Below are 20,180 nucleotides of genomic sequence, written 5' to 3'. Positions count from 1 at the left end.
TCAACTCCCCTAAGCACATCAGACCAAACTAGCTATTCAAATCTATAACAGAAGAGCAAGTATATTTTTAGAAATTTAAGATGATAATTAAAAGGCAGCTGGATATTTTTTTTTGCTTTTTGGGGGGAGGGGGTCCGCGAGATTAAGCAAAAATATATTTTATTTTATAAAAGTGTTACATTAACCACCACCACCCCCCAATTCCCAGATTTGCAATTTTTTCATATTTTTGGTAATCCAAGGGAAAGGGGGTAAACCTCCTGCCCTAAAATTGCCCTTCAGTTGCTGCAGCAACTGTTCCACGAGATAGGCCGGAAAATTTAAACAGTTTGCAACGGGTGGCGTAAGGCCTGAATATCTTGCCTTGTTGTTTCTTATGCATCTTTGGTGCCATGTTTTATTGTTAGTTGATTATGCTTTAGTCCAGCAACAAAATTGAAGTTGGTGGTCCTCTAGCAAGGGTGGTTAATTTTTTAGCCAATAAGGTTTCTGTTTGTTCGTTATTCTTTTTTCACTTCATAAATTTATTTATTGATTCACCTCAAACAGCACTTTATGTTGGTTTCTTTCACAACTTTCTTCATTTTTTTTCTAAATTTTGGGTTTCACTTGACTATTTTTACTTGTCCCCTGCCTTTCTCCAATGAATTAATGTATTTTTCCCCCGCTTCGAGTACCCGAAGTGCCATATTAGACGCTTCGAGTAATTTTTTCGTATTAGACTTCAGGTTTTCTTTTGCTCTTAGATATGCTGAACAGATGCTAAATATAAGGCATGAAGAGATGCAGCTTATCGATCAGGCTGCCCATATCTTTTACAGTTGGCTTGAACTGAGGTGTGTTGGGATTTTTGATCAGTCTGTTAGCTTTATCTTAGATTTTAGAGACGTTAACCCCAAACTTGCCACTGAACACTCCGGATGTCGACATGAAGCTACACGGATAACTTGCCAAATACCTTATCTCTACTTTCTGAGTTTAATGACTTTGGTCATCAGAGATTGGGACGTCCTATACCATATATCAGTATATGTTACTTTTTGCCTCCAATGAATGTTGAGGATCAGGATGTGTCAAGCTGGACATAAAATCTGAATGTCAACAAAAACTAGGGAGAATCAATATGTTTCGTGTTACAATGTTTTAACTTTTCTATTTTTTGCAATATTTTGGGTGTTAGTTATTAAAAGCTTAAAAAAAATTTCATGCTTCATTCTCTATATTAGGAATCAATCTGAGGAACCACCTTTGCCCATTTCGGGCTTAGAAAAAGATTTTGTAAGGACTACTTTTTTGCAGGATTCTGACTGACAAAATGTGACAACTATATGACACCTACAGGACCAATTATTGTGCATGTATTAATGATCCTTACTCGATCACGTACATAGATAACATATCAGATAAAAAAAGGAATATACATTGCTGGTTTTAGGCAAAAAACGTATTTTGTTTAAAATAAAACCAGTTTTTCTTGTACTAATCATGTGGTGAAAAAACAGATGGGGTTGTCAGTGTTAACTTCTGTGGCGTAAAATGTGGGATGTGTTTAAGCTTAATGGTGAGACAATTTTTTTTTCTTTTTTTTTACAATTTATTAAATTCAAGTGACGGAAGACGAACTTTTCATTGAAACTGAAACCTTAAACTCGGGTCGTCCCAGTTCAATACTGCTCTTGGTCTTGTGCTGTTTACATTTATTAATTTCCCTTAAAATCGAGGAGTATGTAAAAATGCTTCAACCAATGAAACAAAGAAACGATTTACAATAGACTGAGAAAAATAGATATAAAAGAGAATTAAAATATCAAACATTATTTAAACTGGAAAAAAAGGGAAAAGGCTATGCATCGAGAGAATATATTCAGACTTGAGGTAAAATTTTCCATTTTAATTATATCTAATTCCAACCACTCTTTAATTTTAGACCATCACATTTTTTGGTATTACGAAAACGAATAGGAAAACCAAGTAAATAATTTACAATATTTAAAATAGCAAACACAACAAGGTAACACCAGATGAAGGAGAGTATCAAAAACTGGTATTGAAATATTTCTGTCACAAATTAGTCCAGTTCGTTTATTAAAGAGGTTATTATTTGCATCTATGCATATATTGGATTGTTAACGTGCTAGGGTTTTCTCTTACCCTCTACATTTAGGTGTGAAATCCGACAAAATTGCCATTATTTCTTACTGTTCCAGATTTTTTTACAGGTACCTTTTTCTTGGGAATAATATATTTTTGAAACTACAAAGTGAAGCCTAAAACACATGTAGCTTCTTTCGGTGCAGTATGAAAAACTGTCTAGTTGTCGGTACTGATTTTCAAAAAAGGCGCCGAATTTCATTGTGATCTACATGAACGTGATCGTTTCCTTCTTTTCAGTAGGAAAATCGAAAGATCGGAATAATAATAATTAAATGTTTAATAATAAAATAACTTCACAATATAATAATGAAAGAATTAAAAATTTAATTAAAAATCTTTTAATGAAATAAACAATTTAATAATAGAAGAACTTAATAATATTAATAAAACAACTAAATAAAAAGTTGAGATAAATCATGTAGCTATTGGTAACCTGCAGCTGACGAATGATGTACATGATGCTTAGTTTTGAAAATCTCGCGCAAAGGGCATTTAATTTGTACCGCTATCGTTTGCCAACTGAGCTGCTGAAATCAGTGCCCAAAAAAGCTACCTGTCGGCCCTTAAGAAGAAATCACTACTGTTACTAACAACTCGCTGCACCACTAAATTTCGAGAGGGCAACAGCTGCACGCACTTTTCCAACCAAATATATTCCAAGCTTCACTCTTTACCTTCATACATGATGTTCCTAATTTAAATTCCTTCTTTGTGGTCCCACTTGAGAACGGCCTCTTTTTGTTCGGCCCTAGATGAATGGCTAAATAGCACAATCTTTGGTCATACTTAAAAATGGCCTAACCATCCTTCACTGTAGCCTTAGAAAGCGGAATCGAAATCCATTTTTCGTAACTTCAGCCTGATACAATTGTGAAAGTGAACCTTTCCAGTCGTGTAATTTCGTAAAAATCCTCGGGGGGGGGGGGACAAAGTTGCAATCAATTTTCCGAAATCAAGTGAAAATGGCAGTGAAAAATGAGCCATATAGTGCCAAAAAGGCAAAGATATACTAAATATTAACCGTAGACTAAAAAGACATACCCGTAAAATCGAAGAAGATATTTCTCAATATGAGGCTATTGATAAGCCCTCAAATATTATCTATATTCCATATATCCCAAAAATCACAACAAAATTAAAAAATATTTGCACAAAAAATAATCTGTATGTAGTTTTTACTAAAAATTTTCAAATCATAAATTTCTTAAATTCCGGTTAAGATAAAACCCCAGTTTGTCGCCTAAGAGGGGTCTATCAAATACCTTGTGACTGTGGAAATTACTATGTTGGCCGGACCCATCAGAATCTAGAAAAAGGGCTACACCAGCTTAGAAAAGACATAGACAAGGCATTAATTTCAAGTAGTTCCAACAACTCCTTTGATTCTGCTTTAGTTCGGCATATATTTGATAATCCCTCCCACACGATACTTTTTGAAAAATCGTCACTCATCAGTAACGATTTGGGGATAAAATAGATGGTTCAGGAATCAATCGAAATTAGTCTCAAAATAAATAATAATATTTCTTTGAACAGGGACTTGGGGAATACTCACTAAATTCTTTACACTCAAACTTAACTAAAAATGATCTAACAAAATATTTTACTAAACCGATTTATTTAAGACCTTTGAGGCAGGCTGCCAAAAACGCAAGGTTGGCTTTGGGAACTTGCATTTAATCGTTTTTTTCTGTTTTGTTTGAGTGAATTTATCATCTCTACTACTACTACTACTAATAACTCACTGCAGCACTAAGCCACCTGAGGCCAACACAGCTACACACACTCCTCCAACCTAATGTATTCAAGGCCTCCCTCTTTAAACCCTACCAGGAAGTTTCCATTTCCTTTAAATCTTTATTTATGACATCCTCCCAACCCAGACGAGGGCGACCTGCTTTCCGTGTAGCCCCAGACGGTTGGCCAAAAAGGACAATCTGTCATCCTTCATCCGCAGAACGTGGCCTAGCCATCTCAACCTTTCTTTCATTATAGCCCTAGAAAGCGGGATTGAACGACATTTTTCGTACAACCTACTGTTTGAAATACGGTCAGTCAGCCGGGTATTTGTTTATGTATCATCTCACTTCATTCTATTTGTCAGTCCCGGTTGAACTTCGTTGAAGTACGGATGCTAGGGCTGTTTTAAAATTTTTTTAAAAAACATTATTAGTTTTGATTCTCACATTTTAATGTAAGTTTATTTATATATATATATTTTTTTCTTTCTCGTATTGTACTGAAGACGGCCCTTGAACATAGGGCCGAAATATCCACAGTTTTTATTTCCACTGTCTTGAAAAGATTTTCCCTTGAAAGATTTATTGTTTCTACTTTGTGTTTGTTTTATATACTAAATAAAACTGACCTGTTTCTCTGCATACTTTAATTATGCAGGCTTAACTTATATTTACAAGATTTTTGAAGAAACTAAATTTCGGCTGGGGGGGGACTGGGGTCTTGAGGGGACAGCTGTCCCATAGAAAATTACGCCACAGATTCCTTCCTGTTTGAATAGGGTAAAAATCAGTGAATATTTAAATATTTATATTGAATTCGTGTAAAAATATAAAATTGACCCTGGGTATAAAAAGGTCAAGTCGAACCTGGCCTAACATTCAGACAATGAATTCCAATCGATAGGTTTCTTTCCATTACCTTCAAGGAGCTTATTGCATTTTGAAAAATGTTTACAGCCAAAAAATCCTCGACTAGCTGATAACGGAGATGGGTGTGGAGCTTTCAGCAGATGATGCTTCTCCTAAAATTGAAACAAAAATATAAAACGCAATTAAACAAAATACTAAAATGAAACAGAACGTAAATTAAAATGGTAAATTAGAAAAATTGGAATATTAAATTTCTAAGTACATAAAGCCAAAGGCATGACACATGTTCAGCTGAAAAATTATTTGGTAACCGCTAAAACCTGGTACTTATGCCCGCCTGTCTTCATTTTCTGCTGAAAATAATTTTCTGACGTTGTCAACTAGAAACATAAAATATTTTGTGAGCACTGATCAGTTTTAGTTATATGATCATACAAAAATAAATTTTGAGAAACATGAATTGGTCCTTTTAATTAATTAGTATTTTAATAGGCATGGCAACACTGTCTTTTGACATAATTATCACTAATAGCATTAAGGTACACGTAATATCTGACACTTTTCAGTTCAAGATCAGTTGAGCAACTGCATCATACTTGTGGAGTCCGACGTTCAAGTTCGACCAAGGACGACCTAGTTCAAGAATGAATTCTAAACTTAAATACCAAGAATTTAAATACGCATAAAATGATAAACTCATGTGAGGAGGAATTCACATGCTATTTGGACTAATTTTATTATTAATAAATTTAATAAATTAATAAATTATTTTATTAATAAATTTGGACTAATTTAATTCAACTGCTATTTGGACTAATTTTATTGACAAAAGTTCACTGCAAAAACAAGTTAATAGAAATTTCGAAAAACCCTTCGAAACTGAGTTTGATCAAAATGAAAAGGGGATCGAAATATCCCTGTTGAACTCTTACTTGTTCGTCATAAAAAAGCAGTGTGGTCTTGGAAAAACTTCAGAAAGCATAGCCAAAAACCCCATACACACTCCCCATCTTCAACAACAAGGAAATCGCTTTTTCGCATGGGAAGCATTGATGTATCCCCTTTCTTTTTTTTTCTTTTTTTTTTATCTCTACTAGTGTGGTATTGAAGCTTCATAGATATTATTACATTATTATTATTATTATTATTATTATTATTACACTATTATTATTAATGTAATGTATTATTATAATTATAATTAATATAATTAATTACAATATTATTTAAGGGGTCGTTTGATTATATACAAAACGGACAATTATAGCCGTTCTAACGCTGCATGATTGACATTGTTTTGCGAAAGCTAAAAGTTGAAGCTTCTTCTAAAATTGAAAATATGAACAATTTTAAAATTGCTCATATTTTAAAATTAAGTATAAATAAAGAGAAAACTATCTGAGCAGCATCGTGGAAAAATTTGATTCATATACGATTTTTTTTTTGGAAAAATCAACCTTTATAATCGTTACAATTCTCAACGATTGACATTTTTTGGCAAAAATTGGTAAATGGTTATAATTTCAAAATTGGAATTTTAACAATTACTGTGCTAAACTTGTGAGTATGCAAGGCAAACACTGATTAAGCAACATTTTCAGCGAAATTGATGGTCGGGTATAAAATTTCTGGCAAAACTGCATACCATGAGCCCTTTGACCCTCCATAATTGGCAGGGTTTGGTGAAAATAGCAGATAATACTTTTTCTAAAATTTAAAATCCAAAAAAAATTTGACGTCAAAATTGCATATCTATAAAGCAAAAAAACTCGAAGTAATATTTTCTACAAAATTGAAACATGATATTTTTGGCAAACTCGATCAATAAATTTGTTCCAAAAACCAAAGATTAAAATTCTTTCTGTGACAACATCATGAGTAATGATTTTTGTTTCTTTTTAATCAAACTGGAATAATTGTCTGAACAGGTGACTTTTAATCAATATGTTTCTGACAGTATATTTCTGAATTCTCAAAAAGCGCGTTTTAAGCCAAAATTTTAATCAGATGTCCTTCAGATAAATATCAAGAGGTAGATGTACTTAATCTTCAACCCCCCTTCTTTACAATGGATAATTTTGGACTAAGCCCATAATATGAGTGCCTGAGTGTGGCAGCTTACCTCTAGTTGAAGGAAGGTTTTAAGTTTAAAACAAAATATTACTCTCATATTATGAACTCCAAAGAACATAGATGGCTGGGAGGGGGCATCCCCTATAACAATAATAAATTTTGTACCCAAACTGGGGCTAATATTTGGGCATACGAGTCCAATCAATATAATTCTCCTCATTATCAGTTTACAGCTAATTACGCATTGAAATCTTTTTACACCAATCGTTTTCGTACAAGAAATGGCGTGCTTTTAACAGGTATGCCTTTACAAAAAAAAAGTGTTTCAAACACAAGGCAACTTTAGTTTGTATTATTTATTCAAAAAGTCAAAATTAAATAATCAAAGTTTGTTAAATTTTCATTCATATTGGGAGGGGGAAGTTCAAAACCTCTTTTTGAGATTAATTCAGCATGTTAGCAATAAATAAAATCAATAAAGACCAACACCATACACCTAAAACACCATATGCAATGGTGCATATGGTGTATACAACAGCATATGTCCCCCTTCAAGGCTCAGAGACTGAGCCAAGTTCATCTAAAAGGTTTTGTTTTATTCCCTAATACCCCTAGGGAGCTACGATACCAATTTTGGAAGGTAAAAGATCTAAGTTTTTATAATATATAATTGTATTTTATAATAATTTACATAAAATATTAAAAAACACGCAAAGGATCCAAACGAAATATTTTCTCTCAATTGAATGCAATAATGCAAACAGATATCTATATATATTCTAAAAGCTTATTGCCCTAAGTTAAACATAAGTTAATAGACAATTTTTCAAACTTTGCTAATTAGTGTTAATAGCTCAGACTATACTCCAAAGTGTCAAAAAGATTTCTCCTACAGGCTACGTCTTTCTCCTGTTAATAACGGCAAGATTTATGAAAGCAATGCCATATGTGAAGAGTCGCAGCTACTTATGAAGGTTATGGTGACTTGGAAATAACCTACCCGCTAAACTTTCTTATTCAGATTTAAACCGAAAGAAATCATAACCGCATCTTCCATAACATCACCTTTAACTGGGTTTTTCAATCACCTTTAACTGGGTTTTTCAATCACCTTTAACTGGGTTTTTCAATCACCTTTAACTGGGTTTTTTGGGGTAACCAGAGTGCATTCAATCTGGAAGATAAATAGCCATATATTACCAAGACCTTTGTGAGTACTTTGCTCCCTCAAAGGCCTAGCCTCAGAGAACATTTTTCAATTGCTTTATTTTACTATTTTTACCAATACATCTTATGGTTGCTCTAAATGGACAAGTAATTTTGTGTAGTGTTGTAATGCATAATATTTTTATAATATTTTTACAATAATATAAAAAAAATAATATATAATTTTATTTATAATAATATTAAAAAAGCTGTTGAGCCTTTCCAGTAAAATTTGGTTTCACAAAGCATCAACGAATTTTATATCAAGAATTAAGAATTGACATTTTAATTATATATGAAGAATTAAGAATTGACATGTTATATTTTATGTTAAGAACTGATATGTGTTGAAATAGCAATGCCCCTCTGTGGGGACACCTAGTAAAGATTAAGGGGAAAATGCTATTAAATAAATTGTTCCTAACACAAGATTTCATCACAAGCCTCTTAAATTTGCAAATCCAAAATGAGAACAACCTCTGAAAGTACCACCCAGAACGTTAGAGAAATGTGCATCCGGGAAACTGTTTACACGTAATTTTTGAAAGCATTTGTGCATTTAAACTGACATTTATTGAAAAATCAACCCCCCTTCCGTTGAGGACACTTAGTAAAGGTTAAGTAAAAAAGCTACTAAATAAATTTTTCCAAAAACCAGATTTCATCACGAGCTTCTTTAAATTTACAGATTAAAACATCTTCTGAAAGTGTTACCGCGACAGAGGCGGTTTTAGGGAAGGAAAAGAGGGCAAGTGCCCCCTCTTTCAGGCGCAGAAATTTTAGGGGCTCACAATTTCAGATAAATAATCAAATAGTTATAGTCACTTAGTTTTTTTTTTCAATTTTATTTTTATTAACATAAAGTAAAGAGCGCAGCTAATAAATAAACATAATAAATAACTTATTGATTAATTAATAAAATAAAAAATGTGAATAATTCATAACTAAATAATAAACTAAAAAATAATTAAAACATAAATTATTAATCAATTAAAAACCGACAATAATTTTGTTAGTAAATGAACATTTTGGTAAAACTTGGCCTGAAAAATTTGTGGGAGACAGGGGGGGGGGGGGCTGATCAAGATTTTATCCCGGGCGCAAGAGAGCTAGAACTAACCCTGCACCCCAAACGTTATATTTATTTCAAAATTAGAGATTCTGAATATTACACTTTAAAAAACAAAAACATTTCAATAATGCACCTCCTTCATTTTTCGAAAAATACTGTTTTCCCATCCTTTCTACAGTTATGATATATAAGGAGCGTCAAATCTGGCAAATCAATTTAGAAATTGACAAGCACTCCTTTCGCAATTACAATTTTTACCTCCAGATACCTAAGATATAGATATACCTCAGATACCTTACCCTCCAGATTTTACCTAAATAATTTAATATTTTAAATAATAAACTAAAAAATAATTAAAACATAAATTATTAATCAATTAAAAAACCGAAATAATTTTATTAGTAAGCTTGGCCTGAAAAATTTGTGGGAGACAGGGGGGGGGGGGGCTAATCAAGATTTCATCCCGGGCGCAAGAGAGCTAAAACCACCCCTGCACCCCGAACGTTATATTTATTTCAAAACTAGAGATCCTGAATATTACACTTTCACATTTTTTTCCTATCCTTTCTACAGTTATGATACACGAGGAGCTTTAAATCTGGTAAATCGATTTAGAAATCGACAAGCATTCCTTTTCAATTACAATTTTTACCCCCTGTGCATAGGATATAATTCCTGTCGGAATAAGAAATTCGAGGCATCTGGCAATCTTCCAAGCTACAGCGAAGAGATTTGTCTTTGCAAAGGAATAATAACCATGTCTGTGGGCCCCCAGACAGTGTTTTCAGAGAAATTGCCTACAGATCGATTTGGGTACCCGGCTAACTGACCGTATCCCAAACAGTAAACTGTATGAAAAATGTAGTTCAATCCCGCTTTCTAGGACTATTGTAAGAGAAAGATTTAAAATGGCTAGATGAAGGATGACAGATTGCCAAAGATTGTCCTTTTCGGCCAGCCATCTAGGGCTAAACAGAAACCAGTTCGTCTGCGTGTGGTGTGGGAGGATGCCGTAAAGAAAGATTTTAGGAAAATAGGAACTTGGCGGGAAGATGTACAAAGGGAGGCTTTGAATAGATTGAGATGGTGGAGGAGCGAGCGTAACTGTGTTAGGCTTATTTGGCTTGATGCTGTGGTGAGTTGTTTGTAGTAGCAGTAGTAGTGTATTCTGTGTAAGTAGAATGCTTGTTGCACGTGTATGAAATGTGTATGAATGACACATGGAGTAGTGTAAAAATACTAAATGACATTAATAGTTTCTTTTGGCAACAGTGTCATTTCCAACTCTTACAAGTTACCTATAGTCTTAGGTTTTCTAAGCTTCTGACCTTATTCAACCTTGACTGTAAACTTGTCAAATCATGAAAAATAGCAAAATTTGCGGCAATTTAGTCCATTATCATCACTAAATTATTTGTCTGGTATTTTTAATCAAATCATTGTTGGATTAAAAAGTAATCGAATTTGTTAAAAGTGTTAGAGACAAAACCCTGTCGTTAAATAGTGAATATCACCTGCTATGCTAAGAAGGGGTATGTAAATCTTTTATCTCTCCTTTCTTTCCCTTGCTACATGAGTTTGATTGAATGTTACAGATTTGGGTTTGATTGAATGTTACAGATTTTAATAAAATATTATAAGATTTTTTTTATAAATTATTATAAACATTGGTATTTATTATAAAGCATTACACATATAAGTATCGTAATATACACTGTTAAATATATATTTTATTATAAACTATTATAAGTTAAAAAAATTAATTGCTTTATTAAAGATTAAATTTAAGATCCAAATATCAATTGTGTACCCTATCTGATAGAAATGCTCCGATAAAATAATTTTTATGATTAAAAAAAAATACATTATCTATATAAAAATATCTACATTCATCTGTATGAAATATCTATATAAAAGAATATAAAATATATATATAACAAATAAATTAAAAAAAAAACAATATTACATCTAAAAAAAATTGTAGTAAATCAGTCGGTCCCTTTTTGTCAACAGTACATTCTCAAGTATTACCTTGTTAACTATAACTGCTTTTTTGTCAGCGTAAGCTCCCCAAAGCAAGAAGACAACGCCATCTAAATTATCGCTTATCCATTTAATAACGGCATCTGTTAAGTTTTCCCAGCCATTATTAGCGTGCGAATTGGGCTGATTGGCCCTGACAGTTAGACAAGCGTTGAGCAGAAGTACTCCTGCAAACCAGAAAAATATACTTTTACTGAAAACGCAGTAGAATTCATATTATTAACTTCATTTCCATCCCAAGATTAATACGAACACTAGTTAAATACTTTCGCCCCTAGCAAAAAAGAACGAATCAACTTCCCCATCATTGCCCTCCATCACTTGAAAAGACCTGAAAAAAATATTCTTTATTTCCTCGGTTCGAGGTGGCAATTTTGACGAAAATGTGGGACTGTCTTAAAAACTTCAAAATTTTAAAACAATCAAAAGAAAAATTTTTTAAATCGCTAATCTCATATATATATAAAGGGCCCTGAGCGGGGTTTAAAGGGCGAAAAATCTTTATATTTTGATGTCCATGGTACTGTAAGCTATTAATGTAACCTTTCATGATAACTGAAAAAAAATATATTGTTCGTAATTCTAATTACGATTTATTCTGCATCTAAGATGTATATCAATTTTACAAATAGAATAAGCCAAATCTCAGAATTTTTTGGTGGGCTATATCATGGCTATCTCCTGTCATGGCTATCTCATCATGACTACCCTTCTCAAGAAAATCTTATATTTCCCATTTTATTTTATATATTCTATCTCATCATGACTACCCTTCTCGAGAAAATCTTATATTTCCCATTTTATTTTATATATTGCCGTTTTGTAACTTCTGCTCTCTAAGAAACATTAAATCTGATAATAGGATTTATCAAAAAAGTTTTTTCGTCCGAAAATAAGGAGCAATACTAAAAATCAAAACAAACAGAACTTATTCCATATATAAGGGATGTGCCCCACCAGAGCCATTCAGGGAGAGGGGCAACCGATTCAACTACCCTGGGCACCGTAGCTGAGGGGGGCGCGTCTGGGGAATTGCCCACTTTGATCACATTTTGATTCGACTTTTTTGCTTATATTGGAGTCGGGAGACGGAGCGCTGTAACTAATTTTTCTTCTGGGGCGCCATCAGTCCTAGGAACGGCTCTGTGCCCCATAGTTTACTCCTCGCTCTTTAGAATAAAGTTATTTAGTGCCTTAAAAAGCTTCTCAATCCAGTTTCAGGCCATTGTCTTTCAATAGTCGTTCTTAAAGAATTGGGACAAAAAGTGAAACTTTAGCGTAAACAGCATAATCGAGGAAACGGTAGCCCCCCTCACATATGCCTGTTTACTCTGCATAAAGCGCCACATATACCCTAGACTTGTTAGCTCCGTCACAATTATTGCAAACAATTTTGTATAAGCACACAGAAGCATATTAATTAGCCAAATTGGAAATTACTTTTTGCAACAAAATTACCATAAAGATTCAAAGGAGTAAGACAAAAAGTAATTTTCTGCTCTGTACTTCATCATGACATTAACAGGAAAATTTAAAATGTTCCTTCTAAGAATATAAACGCTATCTTGACAATTTGCAGTCTCGGTAGTAGGGTGGGAAAATCGAACATTCAAACATTGAGTATATTCCTGGTAAAAATTTTAATTTAATACGTATTTATTCAAATTAAATACTAATTGGAACGGTTTAATACTAATACCTTAGTTAATTGCATTCCAGGTTTAACAATAAGTAACTGAAAGTTACGAAAAACTAGCTTTTTCGCTCAAGCTGACCTTGTCATAGTTGCTAGACCGACAGAAAAGGAGCTTCAGATTACTTTTTTTATGAACTTTTACTTGGCATCACTATCATCATTGGTATTCACTATCATCATTGGTAATCACTATCACTATCATCATTGGTATTCACTATCACTATCATCATTGGTATTCACTATCACTATCATCATTGGTATTCACTATCACTATCATCATTGGTATTCACTATCACTATCATCATTGGTATTCACTATCACTATCATCATTGGTATTCACTATCACTATCATCATTGGTATTCACTATCACTATCACTATCATCATTGGTATTACCATGCGCTTGAAACGTATTGAAAATATCTTTCGTTACTAAATTATAATGTTGGAGTAATGAATACAATTGAAACTTAAGAAAATTATACTCTTACAAACTCCGTATCTACTTCACAACCGCTACCGGTGGATGTCAACTTTAAGTAACTTCTGTAGTTAAAGCAAAGTTACTACGGCTTGCAACCTGGAATACACCCTTTATACGCATTATAATAATTACTAAAGTATGATTAATTTTAATCAGCAAAGAGTAAAATATGAAAAATTAGTGTTAATGATATTTTACTCATTAGCTTCCATTTTTCCCAATTTGGTGGTGAATATACAGAAGGCAATACACTAATGATGCTAATTAACTACAGTTAGCAGTCAATTCGTTCTCACCTGGAACTAAAAATTAAATTCTTAAAAATTAAATTAATACACTAATGATACTGATTCACTACAGTTAGCAGTTAATTTGTTCTCACCTGGAACTAAAAATTAAATTTTTAAAAATTAAAATAATATACTAATGATACTAATTCACTACAGTTAGCAGTTAATTCGCTCTCACCTGGAACCAAAAATTAAATTAATACACTAATGACACTATTTCACTACAGTTAGCGGTTAATTCGCTCTCACCTGGAACTAAAAATTAAATTTTTATTAGATATTATTAACATTTTGTAAAAGTGGGAACATAGTCAGTGAAAAAGATGAAATGTTGATTGAAACAGATGAAAAAACGGACCTATTTGTTTTTGAGAAGTTAATTATTAATTAAAAACGACGTGGAGAAAATTTAGTTATAGATAATTGACATTGTTTTTATTTAATCTATATGTTTTTATTACCTCTTTCATCACTTTTTCGTATTTATACATAGTATATCCGCACTAAACACAATGCTTTTACACTAATCGGAATTTTTACATTAAACCTTGCTTGTAGTTTTTATTACATTAGATTTTATTAGTAATTCGATGTAATTTTCGCTGTTGCTTGTTCCGTGCCTTTTCTTAGCTGTTTAAGAGTCATTTGTTATCTTATGCAATTTTGCACGTGTCATAGATACTGAAAACTAATCCTCCTTCCTGTTTATCCTTAACCAGTTTAAACTATTTATAAATGAATAGCAGGTGTGACAGCTCTCATAATTTTGTTATAAATTTTGCACTAAATGATTATTGAAATGTCTGATATTAGGACCGCTTGAAGTTCTCACGCACCGCTTTTGCATGCCTAATTGGTTTTCTAAATATTACTAAATAAATGATTTTGTTTTGATGACATGTATTTAGTTTGGTTTGACCAAAGCGACCCGCATGACAACTAATTTAATAGTTTAATGGTTAATAATTGTCTAAGTTTCATACCAATACCAGAACCCAAGCTAAGTGCTTCCACTATTCCCAAACTTTCTAGTGGTTTCCTCAATTTCTCCTAATAAAATTTAGGATTCCAAATATATCCCTAAAAATCCAAGTTAGCAGATATTAATGGCTCATATTTTACGGTTATCTTGAGAAGTGTAAAAAATACAGAAATTTATTGAACTCGTTAAGTCGTAAATAACTTGCCAAATAAATTAAATTTCTAAGGGGGCACTAATAACTAATAAGGTCATAATGGATGAATTTTGTTCTTACTTTGCATCCTTAGGAACAACAATTTCATTTTTTTTTTTAGTGCTGTTTCTACTGGTGACTTCAAAAAGTACCTAGGTCCGTCTTGTCAGAAATCAAAGGCTTTAGATCCTCTTTCCAAGTTTGAAGCATAAAGAATCGTCTCTGAGCTAATAGGATTTTCCCCTTGTGGACCTGATCAAATTTCTACTAAGGCTTTAAAGTTTATATTACCCTCCAATCAATCTCCTCTCACTATTCTTGTGAACTTGTCATTTTTGAATATAACTTTCCCTAGTGCCCTAAAATCTGACAGATTAGTATTTTTCCATACGGGTGGTTCTAGAAATGATCCTTCTAATTATTGACCAATTTCTCTTTTATCAGTCTTTACTAAAGTTTTTGAAAAATGTATGTACTCTAGACTTATGTCGTTTCTTGATAAAAACCATTACATTTGAAACCAAAATTTCATTACAATCAGTTTGATTTTCGCCCTAAACACTCAATACAACATTCTTGAGTGGCCTTGCAGTAGTTCCTTCACAAGGCATTCGATGAGGGTAGAATTCCAGCTACAGTTTTTCTTGATGTCAGAAAAGCGCTTGGCAACACATCAAATACTATCCTACACTCCAAGATGGAAAACATAGGGATCTGGGGAAACATCATTGGTTTGAAACTTATTTTTCTGAAAGGTCTATCAGCATTAACCCTAAGCTTCAAGATCAATTCCGTGCTGATTTTGGTGTCCCTCAAGGGTCTATCCTAGGATCCGTTTTATTCCTTATATTCATCAATAATCTTTTCATTGCTGTATCTGAACAAACTAAACGAAGTTATTGTAGTATTTGTGATCACAATTTTTTCCCACATAGTGAGGCAGCTCAAGATCTAGTGCTATTTGCATTTGCAAATGATAGTACTCTTGGAAGTTCATAAATTAAGGACTCTTCCCTTATCATGAGAATGTATTCTGTCCTAGAAAGAACCTTTGCTTGGTTTAATGCTAATCCTCTTGCCCTAAATCTATCAAATCTAGTCTACTTATCTTTTTCCATATCTTGTCCTTTGGTTCAAACTAATTCTACCACTCATGGTGATATACCTCGTCTCCTTGATGGACATGCTCGATTCCTGGGTAGTTTACTGGACGAGAACCTTTTTTTTAAACATCACTGTGCTCTTGTTTAACTTAAGTCCTCCAGAAATCTAGGAGTTCTTCAGATGCTTCGTCATTGTTTCCCTGGTTCAATAATAAAGATCTTCTTTCACTCCCTCATTCAACCTTATATGTACTACTGTCCAACAGTATGGCTATCAATATTATCTTCTTTTACCCTCTCTTTTATCAAAATATGTAACAGAGCAGTTAAATTAGTATCTGAGGTGACAGGCCAGCTCAGCACTAATTTATTGGACGGTCAGTCCACATACATCTTTCTTTCCTCTTATTTCATTTTTAAGTATTTTCATGGATTCCTCCATAACTTCTTCAAACAAATTATATCTTTTAAATCCTGAACCACGAAAGGATCTTGTGGTTCTTTTATCTTTCACAAATGACACGGATATTTTCATTCATAAAACTAAACCATAAGATCAGATTTTAATCCAGTTTTATGTTGTGCCTCCAAATGAAATTCTCTACCTATTAAAATTCGGCTATGTCATTCTTAGGGACAATTGAAAAAGATCTAACCGACAACCTTTTATGCCTAGAGTTAGTTCTCTCCGCCCTTCTCTTTTTCCCCTCTATATTTTCTTTTCATTTTTTTTTGTGTGTGCTATTATTTAATGTAATTAGTGCTTAATTTAATGCTTAATTAGTGCTGTAATTTAATTAACGTAAGTTTGCTATTATCTATTATTAGCCCTTTTACTTAATGTAATGTTTTGTCTCCCACTCTTGCAGGCCAAAGAGCCTTTGCAGGGGTCTAAGTTTCTGTAGTTTTTTTCTGTTTTTTTCTTCAAATAAATCGATTGATTGATTAGTTGATGTTATATATTTTACGAATCATAATTTTAAGTTTACGTAGATGCCAATATTCTTGTGGGGAAGTTCGGTAAACCCCAAAGAACTCATAGATAGGCCCTCGTCCTAGCTGTCAACTTTGAGTTTTCTGTCATTAATTTGGATCTATTATCCAACCTCTATAAGTTAAGCTAAAATATTTAAATCAATTCTAAATAATTTGGCCAAAAAAAAAGTGAAAAAGTATATAATGAACGAGATGGAGTGATCCTTTAAGGAACTATATCACCTGAATTTTAAAGGAGATTAAGGACAAACCAGTTTTCTTTTCGAAAAAATTATGCGACTTTTAGTTTAAAAAATTATGATTCACGCGTGTAAAAAAAAATCAAGCAGACCGAATCTACAATTAAATCACTATTCATGACGAAATCACTCACGAATCATGACAAAATCACTATCCATGACGAAATCACTCACAAATCATGACGAAATCACTATCACGATTGAAGGTTTTATTTGAAATTTTCACACTTCTAAGATAATTGTAAAAAACATTTGCTAAGCTGTTCTCAAAGGGAAGATCAGCGGGGCAGTATATACTCAAACATTGTGGTTATCCTCCTGGTCTTTATTGCCATATCGACCTTCCCTTTGAAAACAGCTTAGCCAACGGCTTTTGGCAATTATTAAAAGGGGTGGCAATGTCAGATATGATTTTTAGACAAGATACTAACGACAATTATTATGGATAAGACATTCTAGACATACCTTCACCCATACACCTCTTATTTAGAAAAATGATAACTGTGTGTATAAATTTAGTGCCCATCGTAAATGTAAAAATATAACATTGATGGAGTGATAAATAAATAAAAGCAAAAAGAAAGGAATAACTTGTAAGAAATGCAAACAAAACCAAAATAGAGAAGAACTGACAAGATAAAATACAAGTAAGGGCAATCTAACACTGGGATAAACACATGATCATCGAAGGACAATTTCAAGAGTACTTTCACCAATAATCCGCTTCGGATTTCTCTCGTTTCTTTTCTGCACAGCAGACGCTAAAATAGCAGTTCCGTACTGCGAGGATAGGGAGCTGTTGTTAGTCCAGAGAGGCAGCTGTCGCAAATATTTCGCATACTTATAAAACGTATCCATATATCCACTGGCGGATCCAGGGAGACCCGAGCCCCACAAGATTTTTTCTGGCACCCTCATCCCTTGTTTTTTTTCTGTTTTTCCTATTTCTTAAAATAAATTTGCCAATTTCGTCATTCATTGGCGACCTTGTCATATTGCCCTCCCTCCCAAGATTCTGATCATTCGCAACCTCGTAACATTACCCCCCACCCCTACAATATTTGGCTCTAGATCCGCTCCTGCGTATATCTTTAATATCTGAAGCAGTAAAAAGAGACCAAAATGGAGCAAGGGGGAGCAAACGTGGTACAGCGAATGCATTATACACGCTAGCTAGGATACTGAGGTTAAACTTGATCTTAAATACATCTAGTAAACTGTACGCTTTCCTAAAATGTCTGGCAATTTTTTTTTTTTTTAGTCGACGCGTGGCGCAACGATTTGACCCAATCGGTACACCATGCTGCCATGTCAGGGTGCCAATGGTGCCAGGGTGCCAGTGGATCGTGTGCTTTAGTAATATGTTCACCCAGATGAAATTTGTTGGGCAATGTGAGCGAGGATTGAACACAAAGAACCTCAGTCATCCTCGCGTTGAATGTAAGACCAATTCATTTATACTCGCTATCGACCATTTAGGGGTGTTTCCCCCTATTTTCTAAAATAAGGCAAATTTTCTCAGGCTCGTAACTTTTGATGGGTAAGACTAAACTTGATGAAACTTATATATTTAAAATTAACATTAAAATGCGATTCTTTTGATGTAACTATTGGTACCAAAATTCCTTTTTTTAGACTTTCGGTTACTATTGAGCCGGATCGCTCCTTACTACAGTTCGTTACCACGAACTGTTAGGAAATGTGAGCGGTGATTGAACACGAAGAACTCAGTCATGCTCGCGTTAAATATAAGATCAATTCGTTTATGCTCGTTATCGATGATTCGAAAATTTTTCTCAATTCGGAACGCTGTTTAACTGATATTGAGGATGTTGTCCACATAGTTCGCTAGGGAGGCCTTTCAAATACTAGAACTTTTTCTTGCGGCACAATGACAGTATTATTGAACAGTGGCGGATAATTTCAGAATTATTCTATTGGTCATGAATATAAATAAATCATATAAGAGATACGAAATTTTTTCATAAATATGACAATCTAAAGTAGTAGTAGTACAGGTTTAATAGCAAAAACTTGACAGCTATCGCTGATTTGCGTTTCTTTACAACATATTCAAAATCAAACTATACTTGTAAATATAAATCAAACTATAAATACTCTTATTTATAGTTTATAGAGTTAAACATTAACTCTAATTGTACATTTCGACGAAAATTGGGACAAAAGAATTATCATATCGGTTTGTTCTTGCTTTAACGGGAACTAACTTATCTTGCTTTGTCGTTCTTGATGGTAGAGGTTGATCAGGTAGAATGTCACGGTGCTGAGTTTTAGAAAGCAAGAACTTTCCAAAACTCATTATCAGATTTTCGTACTGGTTTTGGAGTCCTAGCAGTTCCAGAGCCTTTTCGTTGGGGATGTCACAGCGGCCCAAGATATTTCTTACGATAAAGACTTATCGTAAGAAATAGACGATTTGTAAGAAAAGCCGTGCACCTTTTCGCAGCATTTCTTAGATTTAAACAAAAATAGGGCCTATATTTTTGCAATATCTTTTGAACTAAGTTTTGGTGTAGATTTTGAGTTGCACTACTTTTCGTAAAAGATAAATACGCAAAAATAAGAACACGTTTGAAATAATATGTCACGGTGCTGAGTTTTAGAAAGCAAAAACTTTCCAAAACTCATTATCAGAGTTTCGTAACGGTTTTGGAGTCCTAGCAATTCCAGAGCCTTTTCGTTGGGGATGTCACAGCGGCCCAAGATATTTCTTACGATAAAGACTTATCGTAAGAAATAGACGATTTGTAAGAAAAGCCGTGCACCTTTTCGCAGCATTTCTTAGATTTAAACAAAAATAGGGCCTATATTTTTGCAATATCTTTTGAACTAAGTTTTGGTGTAGATTTTGAGTTGCACTACTTTTCGTAAAAGATAAATACGCAAAAATAAGAACACGTTTGAAATAATATTGAAAAGAAAATTTTATATTATTCCGACAATAAAAAGCTAAATGAAGATATCATATTTTTTTTAGTTTAGTATTTTTCGGGACAATTTGCATAATCTTTTTTTTCTATATT

At 33.3% G+C, this 20,180-nt stretch overlaps 2 protein-coding genes across 2 annotated transcripts in view; one reads left to right on the top strand and one right to left on the bottom strand.

The window, feature by feature from the left end:
• The window catches only part of LOC136035241 (zinc finger protein OZF-like), a 29,905-nt gene extending 25,326 nt beyond the window's left edge, over window positions 1-4,579 (top strand). Inside the window, exon 3 of the transcript XR_010619375.1 lies at window positions 878-4,579. The gene's annotated coding sequence lies outside the window, so the exon portion shown is untranslated. The remainder of the gene's footprint in view (window positions 1-877) is intronic.
• Window positions 4,580-4,684: 105 nt separating this feature from the next.
• The window catches only part of LOC136035242 (uracil-DNA glycosylase-like), a 38,187-nt gene continuing 22,691 nt past the window's right edge, over window positions 4,685-20,180 (bottom strand). Inside the window, exons 5-6 of the mRNA XM_065716902.1 lie at window positions 11,143-11,321; window positions 4,685-4,915 (exon numbers count right to left, since the gene is read on the bottom strand). Coding sequence (XP_065572974.1) covers window positions 4,766-4,915; window positions 11,143-11,321 — 329 coding nt within the window. The 3' untranslated portion in view covers window positions 4,685-4,765. The remainder of the gene's footprint in view (window positions 4,916-11,142; window positions 11,322-20,180) is intronic.

Source organism: Artemia franciscana, chromosome 14 (genome assembly GCF_032884065.1).
Source record: "Artemia franciscana chromosome 14, ASM3288406v1, whole genome shotgun sequence".
Classification (NCBI taxonomy): Eukaryota; Metazoa; Arthropoda; class Branchiopoda; order Anostraca; family Artemiidae; genus Artemia; species Artemia franciscana.
Note: the sequence above shows the minus strand (reverse complement) of the source record. Positions and strands in the feature narration are given on the sequence as shown.